Source organism: Carassius gibelio, chromosome B9, assembly GCF_023724105.1.
Source record: "Carassius gibelio isolate Cgi1373 ecotype wild population from Czech Republic chromosome B9, carGib1.2-hapl.c, whole genome shotgun sequence".
NCBI lineage: Eukaryota > Metazoa > Chordata > Actinopteri > Cypriniformes > Cyprinidae > Carassius > Carassius gibelio.
Window position 1 is genome coordinate 30,963,783 of NC_068404.1, and position 12,059 is coordinate 30,975,841.

A 12,059-nucleotide genomic window follows, 5' to 3' on the forward strand; every position below is an offset into this window, starting at 1 on the left:
CCAGCGTTTCATTTATTTTGGTGAATATTAAGTCTATATTATGTATTTCATTTCTAATTGATATTGTGCTTTGATTATCATTTTATTTGAATAGGTACTTTTACATATGTTTTCATACCTTGGCAATAATTATTATTGAATTTTTTTTATAATTTAAAAAAGTAAAATATTTCTTGGTGACACTCGATATGTCAAGTTAATTTAGAAAATAAAAGTTTTGAAGTGTAATTTAATCAAGATACAGCAGGGCACACATTTCTCGTGATGATATCAAGTGGAAGTCCCTCTTCTCTTTTAATAAAAATAAACACATATATACAAAGGTTACACACTCAAATGTTAGACCTGATTAAAATATAAGAAAATGTAGTGATAAGTTGTCTATTTCTGAATTTCAGGATACACAGTTATGATGATCTATATTAAATCTGGACAGCTCAGGATATAAGCCCATCACTGAAAATATCACATTGATTTTCTTGGTTTTCATTGCTGTATAAACAGATCAACTATTTTCTTAATATCCTTTGGATAAAAACGTCTTTTGATGAATTAGTTTAGTTTCCTTGAAGCTTGTTTCTTCTGTTCATCAACACTGCTCCACACATTACACTTCCATGCATTCATTTAACTTCACATCACTGATTCCTGTAGCGGCTCTTATTCACCATCAGCTGATCCTGAGGAAACTGAACTGACGTCTAAATACTGAGAGTCCTACAATAAAACACACAGACAGTCAGATATGAGTATGAGACATTACTGCTGTCACATCACATCAGCAGATCCAGCTCAGAAACACACAGTATATTCATATTACAGTCAGAGATATGAATCAGAGTATGTGAGCGGAGCGCGGAGTGGAGCGTGTGATTTTGACTGGAGCGAGGAGCAGATCTTTTAAAAGTCGGAGCGTCCAGTTATATCCGTAATATAACTGGATATTTAACAAGAAATCACATGTTAAACATATTTAGCTGAAATACTTTAGACGTGGAGTGAAGGTGGAGCGGTGTTTCTGATATCAGTGAGTGTGGAGTGGAGCGGAGCGGAGTGATAATTAAATGATCGGAGCGCGGAGGAGAAATTGTTGACGCTCCACTCCGCTCACATACTCTGATCTGATGAACAACTGATCATAGATTAATAACAGTGAATGATCAACAACTCTCTCTTTATCATTTACACACAGAGACACTGGAGGAGATGAACATATCCATATATTCATAGATCATCACAGAATTAAACAGTTTAAAGAACAGAAACTAAAGTGGAGCTGAATTATTATCTTATATTCTCCAAATATGTCTGTTACTAAACTTTGGCCATTTTTAAAGATTTAAATAATAATATACTCACAGTAGTATAATGTCTCCAGTTTATAACGTGGATCATCTTTCAGATCAGAGAGTAACTTCACTCCTGATGATCCTAGATTATTCAGAGACAGATACAGTTCTGTCAGGTGTGAGGGGTTTGATCTCAGAGCTGAAGCCAGAGCAGAACAACCTTCATCTGTGACGTCACAAACACTCAACCTGTAGAGAACAATGAGACAGTGTTAATTGTAGTTGAAGTGTGTGTAGTTTGTTATTGACTCTGGTCTCAGAGCAGGAGAGGAGATATAATGACAAGCATTGCCACAAACTGCTGCTGATAGAATCAGATTTCTGCATGTTGATGCTCAATGCTGCTGTTTGAAACTGTCATGTGCTTCAGGACTGAACAGTCACACAGAGCTGAATGTGAGATATTGTGTCATAGTGATATAAGCACAGATCTGTCTGGAGAAACACTCACTTGCTCCTCTAATTACGATTTACAGTTGACCTAAAAATGAAGATTAAAAATCATCAAAATCCCACAGACTTACATTGAGGAAATGTTCAGATGAGCCAAGACTATTCAAACTCCAACTGTCAAAATTCAAATATAAACAAACTGAAGGCCTTTAGACTCCATTTAACTGCCATTCTATGTTCTATTTCTAGACCATTCAAACTCATTTAACCTTCCATTCTGTCTAATATTTCTAATCTATCAATCATCTATATAGCAGGGCTGCCAACTTTTGAGTTCAACTTAGAGTGTGATTTTGGGGGCAGGTTTTGATATGGGGAGGGGCTTATAGATGGGTGTGGGTTGGTGTGGAGAAAAATACAAACAAAAAATCCTTGCATTAGCAGAAGTGTATTAAGTATATATTGACTGTTGTAAGGTCCAGGCACTCGGCCCAAGGAAGGAATCCGGTGCTGGATGAAGGTTTCCTGCGAATTCGGTCTTTCAGCGCGTAGAGTTAATTCAATTTAAGTTAAACTCAAATCTGACTCCATTATTTATTTAATCTGACTCCATTTTAGTATGACCTCGAATTTAGGTTGAAATGCAAATTGGTTGAATGCCTTTTTAATTAGTATTCTTCTGACATTTGATTATTCTAGTTAACTCCTACTCTTATATTAACTTGTTCATTCAGGTTCTCATGTTGCTAACAAGGATACAACGTAATCTACTAGAGTCAATAATCACAGAGTAAAACAGAATAAAATCAAATGTAACAATTTATTATCAGTCAGGTAAATATGTGTTCTACCAATTACATATCCAATTGAACCATATCAAATCATAGCATTATAAAACATCAAATTCTCAAAGATTAATCTTAAAGTAAAATATGCATACCTGACCTTAGAAAATACATAGTATGAAGTGAAGAGACACACACCACACTACGGGCTTTCTGGCTACAGAATCGCGCTGATCCTTTTGCTGCAATCCTTTAAATACCTCAGACCAAGACAAACATCCCCGGAGATGGAGACAGGAACTAACAATTGGAATTTGCATTAACTCAGGTCCCAAGCCTGGCTGGTTTCACTACTCAATGGGAACAGGGGGTAATTTACATGGAGGACCCTAAGAAAGGGCACTCTCATCATAGTAATCAAGATATCTCTTGACTCTTCGGATCTGTATTATCTTCTAATCTACTTTTGTAAGATTGAGACCATTGTACCAGTTGCACTGAGACATTTCAAATGATACCAGACATTGACATTTTCATGTAATCATTTTGAGCAGACTGAGTAGAAGGAAGAATGGGTGAAGGGATTTATAATGAAACAAATGGCCAGAAGGGGAGGAGGTCTCCTGTTCCTCCAGTCCATGGGGTGTCTCGAAGATGCTCGTGTATGTTTGTATTGTCTGTTTCTCAGGAGATCAAAGTATCTCAGGTTCTTTCATCTCTACACTGTCAAAGTATTTAGTATCTGTACAGAATTTCTTGGGAGATTTACATTTCATTTTATTTTCACAAACATTTATTAACATTAACAATATTAATATTATTATTAACAATAATTAAAATTACCTACTAGACATGTCCACATATTTGTCATCTTGAAATGCTTTTGAACTGTTTTTTATTATAAAAATATGTAAAATAATTGCTCAGTGCTGCAAAACACAACAACTCTGCTAATGCTAACTTAATTCTATATAAACTATATAACAGCATAGGTCTATTAGTTACTAGCCTAAACTGGACGTAGACACTGAGCGCCCTGTAACTCACTGACCTGCCTGTGTTCACCATTCACATGGGGCAGATGGGAGCAGTGGCCCCCAGAAAATTATAATAGGCATGGACAGATGAGGCCACAGTAAATACATAAACGGTTTGCAATATTGACAATGATATCTGTGATTTCTGGGATTGTATCGATAACAATAATTACACAATATTTTGCTGAGTGTGTTATTGTGCTGATATCTTATTTCTAATTGTGCTGACAGCTGACTCCTAAAGGTTTTATTTTTACATTTATGCCATTTTTTTTAAGTGATCAGCATCTTTTAGGTCAAATATTTGCATTTGGGCTGTTAACAAGCAAATGCAATCAGTATCAACAAAATTGATCTTTGCAATGCAGAGAAAACTGAAGCTGCATCTGAAGAGCCATTTAGATGTTTTTACACACTGTTTAATGCAGCTCTGAGGGACATGGAGTACTTTAACCTGCAGTTACAAATGAATAAATAATGTTTTGATATTTTAAACATAAAACATTGAAAACTATTGTTTAAAATAGTAAAAAAAAATGAAAAGGTACCTTAAATGTGAAATTAAAACCACCAGTAGCTGGCAGCGAGTCACTGTTAATAAGTGAGTCATTGGGATTGAACCGAATCATTTAAACTGTTGATTCATTCAGGAATGAATCACTGTCATGTTGCTCAGAGACACAAAACAGTGCTGTGTTTGGAATGATTTTTGTTTTTAGAAATAGAGCAAAAACAGGGAATATGTTGTCTAAAACACAAGTCTCTTGATAATAACTTCTTGTTTATTGAACTGTTGTATAAAATCAATATCAAATCTGTAATTATATGTTGACTTTTGGAGAAAAATGTCACTCTTCATGCGATAGTAACCATTTGAACTTATATAAATTATATAGATCTATACATTTTCTGCCCCATATCTTGAACATTTCTATAATTCTAAATTTGCAGTGAAAGAACACATTATAAATGTGTATGCACACTAGTCTAGACCATCACGTGATGTATGCACACACTCTGTGTTTTGATTGGACAGGAGATGGCAAAGGGAAGCTACTCTGGTGGCGCAAATATCTGCAAATCTTTCTTGGTGGCTTTTTTTTCACTTAAACTATTGTGAATTTACATTCTGCATTTAAATTAATAGTGTCCACCGCAAACCATCCTAGGGCTGGCCAGAGTTTATACAGTGGTGGCCCATGGATGGGAGGGAGAATGGCTGACTTACGGGAATAAATTGTGTATTTCCCTCACAATTGTCACAAAAAACTCACTTCACTGTCTGCGAGATCATGAGGCACGATTTTTTCGCCTCACTGCTGCACGAGTCTGCGTGAGAATATGGGGGTGTGAGAGCGTGAGAATTGGGTCAATTGTGTCTCACCCTGAATGTGTGAGAGTTGGCAGCTTTATATATATAGGCAGTCGTGGTCTAATGGTCAGAGAGTCTGACTTGTGACCCACAGACAGGGATGTACTGGTCATCAGGAGTAAAGTGATCAACAACACAAGTGTCTTGATCCATTCAGATGTGACACAGAATTGTGTTTTACAGTCGTGTGATATGAGAACATTAAAGCTTCTGTAGTGATGCTGGCTGAAAACACACACCACAATCTAAACTTCATGACGAGGTCAAATGGAAAATGACAAAACATAGACTTGTAAATTCATCATCATAGTAATTTAACTTGCAGTTCTTAACACTGTACAATAGAGATGTATTTATTATAAATGTTACCGTTATTAGCATACTTAAATATTAAATATTAACAGTAAATAAGTTCTTAAAGGACAGTTCATCCAAAAATGAAAATTGTCATTTTCTCAAAATTGTGTAATTTCAAACCTGTATGAATTTCTTTCTTCTGTGGAACATAAAAGATGATAATTTCAGAAATTCAAGAAATTTTTGTCCATACAGAAATCAAGGGTAACCAAAATGGTTTGGTCACGTTCTACAAAATATCTGTTGTGTTCTACAGAAGAAACTAAGTCACACAGGTTTGGATTGACATGAGGATGAGGAAATGATGACAGAATTTATTTATCAATAGATTTCCTGCATTCTAGCTCAAAATCAATGCTTTACTGTCAAGTGCATTTCTATGTGACACAAATACATTATTAAGTTTGTTATATGTGTGATGAATTCAGTAATATCTATTATTATTTACTCCAATTAAAGGCCCTGTCACCCAGTAAAACATTCATGGAGGAACTCGTGGGTCAGATGGACTGGATTTATAATCTTACCACAGTGTCTCCAGTTTACAGCGAGGATCCTCCAGTCCAGCACAGAGACGCTTCACTCCCGAATCTCTTATTTTATTCCCAGACAGATTCAGTTCTCTCAGGTGTGAGGGGTTTGATCTCAGAGCTGAAGTCAGAGCAGAACAACCTTCATCTGTGACGCCACAATATCTCAACCTGTAGAGAACAATGACACACTCTTCACTCTCTCAGATCAGATCAGTTTAGCTGTGAATCCATTAGTAAAGAGAAAGAACAAATCAATGTGTGATGATTCACTGGACTGACATTTAAAACATTAAAAAAAACATGATCATAAATAATTTAAAGCATCATTCAAAAATAAAAATTATTTATTTTACTGTCAGGATTTTTAACCAAATACAGGCATGTGATTGGAAACATTAGGCAAGGCAAGGCAAGGCAAGTTTATTTATATAGCACATTTCGTACACAATAGTAATTCAAAGTGCTTTACATAAAAGAAAGTAAAATAACAATGAAGAAAAATAATAACAAGAGTAAAACAAGCTATTTTAAAACTTTTAAAATTATTAAAAAATTTACTTTTTTAAAATGAATTTAAAACAGTTTGAAAATGATTTTACATAAAATAAAATAAAAACAGTGAAAATATAGTGCAATCAGTTCGGACATTGCACAGTGCTCCTTCAATAAATGCACAGCTAAACAGACGAGTTTTAAGTCTATGACTAGTGTTTTAGCACATCTGATCTCTTCTGGAAGCTGATTCCAACTGCAGGCAGCATAGAAACTAAAGGAGGACTCCCCTTGTTTTGTGTGAACCCTTGGTATTTCTAACTGACTCGATCCTAGTGATCTGAGTGCTCTGTTAGGTTTATATTCAGTGAACATATGTGCAATATATATTCGGTCCTAGGTCATATAGGCAAGGCAAGGCAAGTTTATTTATATAGCACATTTCATACACAATGGTAATTCAAAGTGCTTTACATCAAAGAAAGTAAAATAATCATGAAAAATAAAAAAATAAATAAAAATAAAACAAGCAATTTTAAAACTTTTAAAATTATTAAAACATTTACTTAAAATCAATTAAAAAACAGTTAGAAATTGATTTTATATAAAATAAAACAGTGAAGATATAGTTCAATCAGTTCGGACATAGCACAGTGCTCATTCAATAAATGCACAACTAAACAGATGGGTTTTAAGTCTAGATTTAAATGTGACTAGTGTTTTAGCACATCTCATCTCTTCTGGAAGCTGATTCCAACTGCGGGCAGCATAGTAACTAAAGGAGGACTCCCCTTGTTTTGTGTGAACCTTTGGTATTTCTAACTGACTCGATCCTAGTGATCTGAGTGCTCTGTTAGGTTTATATTCAGTGAGCATATCTGAAATATATTTCGGTCCTAGGTCATGCAGTGACTTATATACGAGTAAAAGTATTTTAAAATCAATCCTAAATGTAACTGGAAGCCAGTGTAAGGACCTGAGGACTGGTGTGATATGCTCAGATTTTCTGGTTCTAGTCAGAATCCTGGCAGCAGCGTTCTGGATGAGCTGCAGCTGTCTAATGGTCTTTTTGGGAAGGCCAGTGAGGAGCCCATTACAATAGTCCACCCTACTAGTGATAAAGGCATGAACAAGTTTCTCCAAGTCTTGACTGGAAACAAAACATCTAATTCTTGCAATGTTTTTTAAATGATAGTATGCTGATTTAGTTACTGCTTTGACATGACTACTGAAACTAAGGTCTGTCTCCAGAATCACACCAAGATTCCTGACTTGTTTTTTAGTTGTATGAACCCTAGAGTAAAGGTATGCATTCACCTTGAGAACTTCATCTTTGTTTCCAAATGCAATGACTTCAGTTTTTTCCTTGTTTAACTGAAGAAAGTTCTGGCACATCCTATTAATTTCATCAATGAAACTTGAAACTATTAATTTCATCAATGCATTTGCAGAGGGAGTCAATGGGGCTGTAGTCATTTGGAGATAAGGCTAGGTAAATCTGGGTATCATCAGCATAGTTGTTATAGGCAATTTGGATATTTCTCATTATTTGACTCAGTGGAAGCATATACAGGCTAAACAAGAGTGGTGCAAGAATTGAGCCTTGTGGGACTCCGCATGTCATGGACGTCCACTTAGATTTATGCTCTACTAGACTCACATAATAGCCTCTTCCTTCTAAGTATGACCTGAACCATTTGAGTACCATCCCAGAAAGCCCGACCCAGTTTTCCAGTCTCTCTAGTAGTATGTTATGATCGACAGTGTCAAACGCAGCACTGAGATCTAGCAATACCAGCACCGATATTTTCGCAATTTAAGCGAATATCATTTATTATCTTAATGAGTGCTGTCTCTGTGCTGTGATGCGGCCGAAAACCAGATTGAAAATTGTCCAGGTATCCATTTGAGTTTAAGTATTTGTTCATCTGATTAAAAACTACCTTTTCTATAATTTTGCCTATAAAAGGAAGATTAGATATTGGTCTGAAATTGCTCAAAATTGTGTTATCAAGATTGCTCTTTTTCAGGAGGGGCTTAACAACTGCAGTTTTTAGGGAGTTTGGAAATGTCCCAGAAAGAAGTGAGGCATTCACCACTTCTAAAAGATCTGCTTCTAAGCAGCTAAGCACACTTTTGAAAAAAGATGTGGGAAGTGTGTCAAGACAGCAGGTTGATGATTTTAGGTGCTGCACTATGTCTTCCAGAATTTTGCTATCAATTGTTTCAAAAATAGACATAGTATCTTTTTGATATTGTGGCCGAATCTGTCTGACCTCTGCATTACTTGAGGATGTGCTAATCGCCTTCCTGATATTAATGATCTTCTCAGAAAAGAAGGAAGCAAACTCATTGCATTTGCTGTCTGATAGCATTTCACTGGGAATCTGACTTGGGGGGTTTGTCAGTCTCTCAACAGTGGCAAAAAGAGTACGAGTGTTATTTAAGTTACTGTTTATAAGGTTTGAGAAGAAGTTCTGTCTATCTGTGGCTAGTTTAACATTATAAGCATGAAGGCTGTCTTTATAGATGCTATAGTGAATTTCAAGTTTTGTCTTCCGCCACATCCTCTCTGCTTTTCTTCATTGTCTTTTCATAGTCTGAACTGCTGTTGATCTTCTCCAAACTGATTTCTGTCTGTTTGTTTTCTTACTGACTATTATTGGAGCAATATCATCAATAACATTCTTAAATTTTGAGTTGAAGGAATCAAGGAGAATATCAACAGAGTCTGCAGAAATGCTTGGTGTTAAAGATATAGCCTCCGTAAATAGTACACGTGTGTTCTCGTTTATGCATCTCCTTCTGACAGAGACAGATCTAGATTCAGTGGTAGCAGAGATCAATATATCAAAGAAAATACAGAAGTGATCAGATAGTGCTGCGTCCTTAATAACAATGGATGAAATGTTTAGACCCCTACTGATGATTAGATCCAGAGTGTGTCCACCTTTGTGTGTGGGTCCATGCACATGCTGAATCAGGTCAAAAGTGTTTAAAACCGTTATCATTTCTTTTGTAGTTTTGTTTTCTGCATTATCTATGTGAATATTAAAATCCCCTGCTATTGCAAAACAGTCAAACTCTGAGGAAATCATTGATAACATTTCTGTGATCTCTTCAACAAATGCTGAAGAGTATTTTGGAGGCCTGTAAATAATAATAAACAGAATGCGTGGAGCACCTTTCAGCACAATCCCTAGATATTCGAAAGACAAGTACTGACCAAATGACACTTGCTTGCATTGATAGACATCTTTAAATAGAGCAGCTACACCCCCACCTCTTCTAACAGTCCCGCAAACACTCATGTAAGTGAAGTTAGGAGGGGCTGCTTCATTTAGGATTGTCGCACTGCAGCTGTCTTCTAGCCATGTTTCGTTTAGAAACATAAAATCCAGATTGTTTGTGGTTATAAAGTCATTGATTAGAAATGATTTATTTTTTAGTGAGCGAATGTTTAAAAGTGCTAACTTGATGGCAGTGCTTTGTGTCTTTATATCAATCTTAGTTTGATGCATAATAGGCCGCAGATTAGATGAGTTTGCCCTTCGGCTTGAGATGGCCTTAGATTTTCTATCACGTGATAAAACTGAAATAGAGAAAGCTACAGGCACACTGGGTTCCCGCTTGTTCTGTAAGCATTTGTGAATGTTGCTGCTATTATAACGGGGACCCGACACATATCACTGAGAGCTGCTATCAGTTGTTTTTGGTTCACCTTCAGCAGATAGAGGGTTTGGGCCCTGGCGTTGTGGCAGCGGTCGGAGAGCTCTCACAGGAACAGGGCCCACAGTCTTTGGTTGTTGGGGGGCCCGCCGTTTATATAGTGACTTATATACGAGTAAAAGTACTTTAAAATCAATCCTAAATGTAACTGGAAGCCAGTGTAAGGACCTGAGGACTGGTGTGATATGCTTAGATTTTCTGGTTCTAGTCAGAACATTACAATTATTAATGATTTTGAAATAACTTGTAACCAGTGTTTGGAGTAACGGATTACAGTAACATATTACTTTTAGCAGTAACACAGTAGTGAAAGGCATTACTAATAAATTTTCAGTAATATTTTACTCTGTACTTGTTCAGTAACGCTTTACAACACACTTTAAGCCCAAAATTTAATTGATCAAATAAAATAGAAAAGAATAAAACAGCAAGACATGAACGAATCAAAGATGCAGCAAATTAGTTCCATTTCCTGTTTGTGGTCAGTCAATAGCTGCGTGTGGTGTCCACGTTTGGAAATAAAGACTAAACGTCAGCTTCTGATATATTTGTTTAGTGATGTTTTTTCATTCATCTCTCTCTCGCTGGTGTAACTCTGTATTGTGTGACGTAGTCCAGTGAAGGTGTGTTTAGGACGGGGTTTACAGGAGTGTGTGAGGATACTGTCATGACACAGAATGATCTCGTCCTCTGTGCTCGAGGTCCGAGGCTATTAGCTCCGTCCGGCTCGCTGTTAGCCTCGGCTCACACTGGACAGTGGAAAAGAGACTAATGAGTGAAGATAGCAGAAGACTGTACATTCACGAGATGGATGTGTGCGCATCTTGTCATTTTACAATTGTATATGTCATTAGAGTTTACATATAGTCCTGTTGTGTCTAATATGAATAGGGGGTGGTTAGTGGATCTACCGTAGAGTCAGTTGGTTGTTCTTGGAGATAGCGGGTTAACTCCGTGTCAGCGCGCGCTCTGATCGGTAAAGGGGCAGAGATTTCAGACCTCCATTTATTAAGGAGATCGGTCACAAAACTCATCATCCGAGCCAACGTTTTTTGAGCAAATTTCAAAGCCGCACCCGCCCCCCATCCGCTGATTGTTTTGTGGTCTATGGCCATGCAATGCTTTGCTGATGCGAGTCGCAAAAAAAATGCCATTGTCTGTTCTAGAAAGGATGCAGCAAAGATATTTAATGCTAATGTATGAGGCATAGGCCTACGCTGAGTTTCATTTGCGATGAGATGCGCTCTAGTGCAGTGCAAGTGAACGCGGCGCGCTGGTGCTTCCATGTCGGTTATCATTGTCTGCTATATTTGCTTTTTATTTATTAAAATACACGCAATTGGTTGATGAAACATTTATTAAAATTAAGACAAAATTTGTACAAAACGAAATTCGTTTTTAAGAAAGGTTTTCTACAAAGCAAAATTTTATGAAGTGGTAAATATCATGTCTGACGATTTACAAAACTTCATTAAGTGGTAAAAACCATGTCTCCCGATATATTGCGCATCTTATGATCCTATCTAAAAAATGTTTGTAAAAAATATTTTAATGACACGCTTTTGGCGGTTATAGAGTTCTAATGACGGTGTTGAACTATAACCGCCGGTCTCACGGTTATATACGAACCGTCACACCCCTAGCTGTCATCCTGTCTTGTGTTGTCTTGATCCTTCACTTTGTCGATTATAAGCTCTATTGTTAGTAGTCTGGATCGCCCACAGTCATTATGTTACTCCTCTACTGGAGATAAAGTACTCTGCAGTACATTGTGACATTTCAGAATGTTAACTTGCATTTCTGTAGTTATTTTGGTGAAAGTAACTCAAAAGTAATACTGGAGTCATGTAACGCATTACAATTCTGAGACAGTAATATTGTAATGGAAGGAATTACTTTTAAATGACAGTAACAAGTCATCTATAATGTTTTACAGTTTGGAAGAAATTTGCACAACACTGCTTGTAACGCTCGGCCTAAAATAAGCTGGCTACACAAATAAACTTTTCTGT

The 12,059-nt window shown here is 36.6% G+C and overlaps 1 protein-coding gene across 1 annotated transcript in view; it reads right to left on the reverse strand.

Moving 5' to 3' along the window:
- Positions 1 to 12,059, reverse strand: part of LOC127964884 (NACHT, LRR and PYD domains-containing protein 12-like) — a 1,383,583-nt gene that overhangs the window by 313,084 nt on the left and 1,058,440 nt on the right. Inside the window, exon 36 of the mRNA XM_052565314.1 lies at positions 5,821 to 5,994. Within this exon, the coding sequence (XP_052421274.1) occupies positions 5,821 to 5,994 (174 nt within the window). The remainder of the gene's footprint in view (positions 1 to 5,820; positions 5,995 to 12,059) is intronic.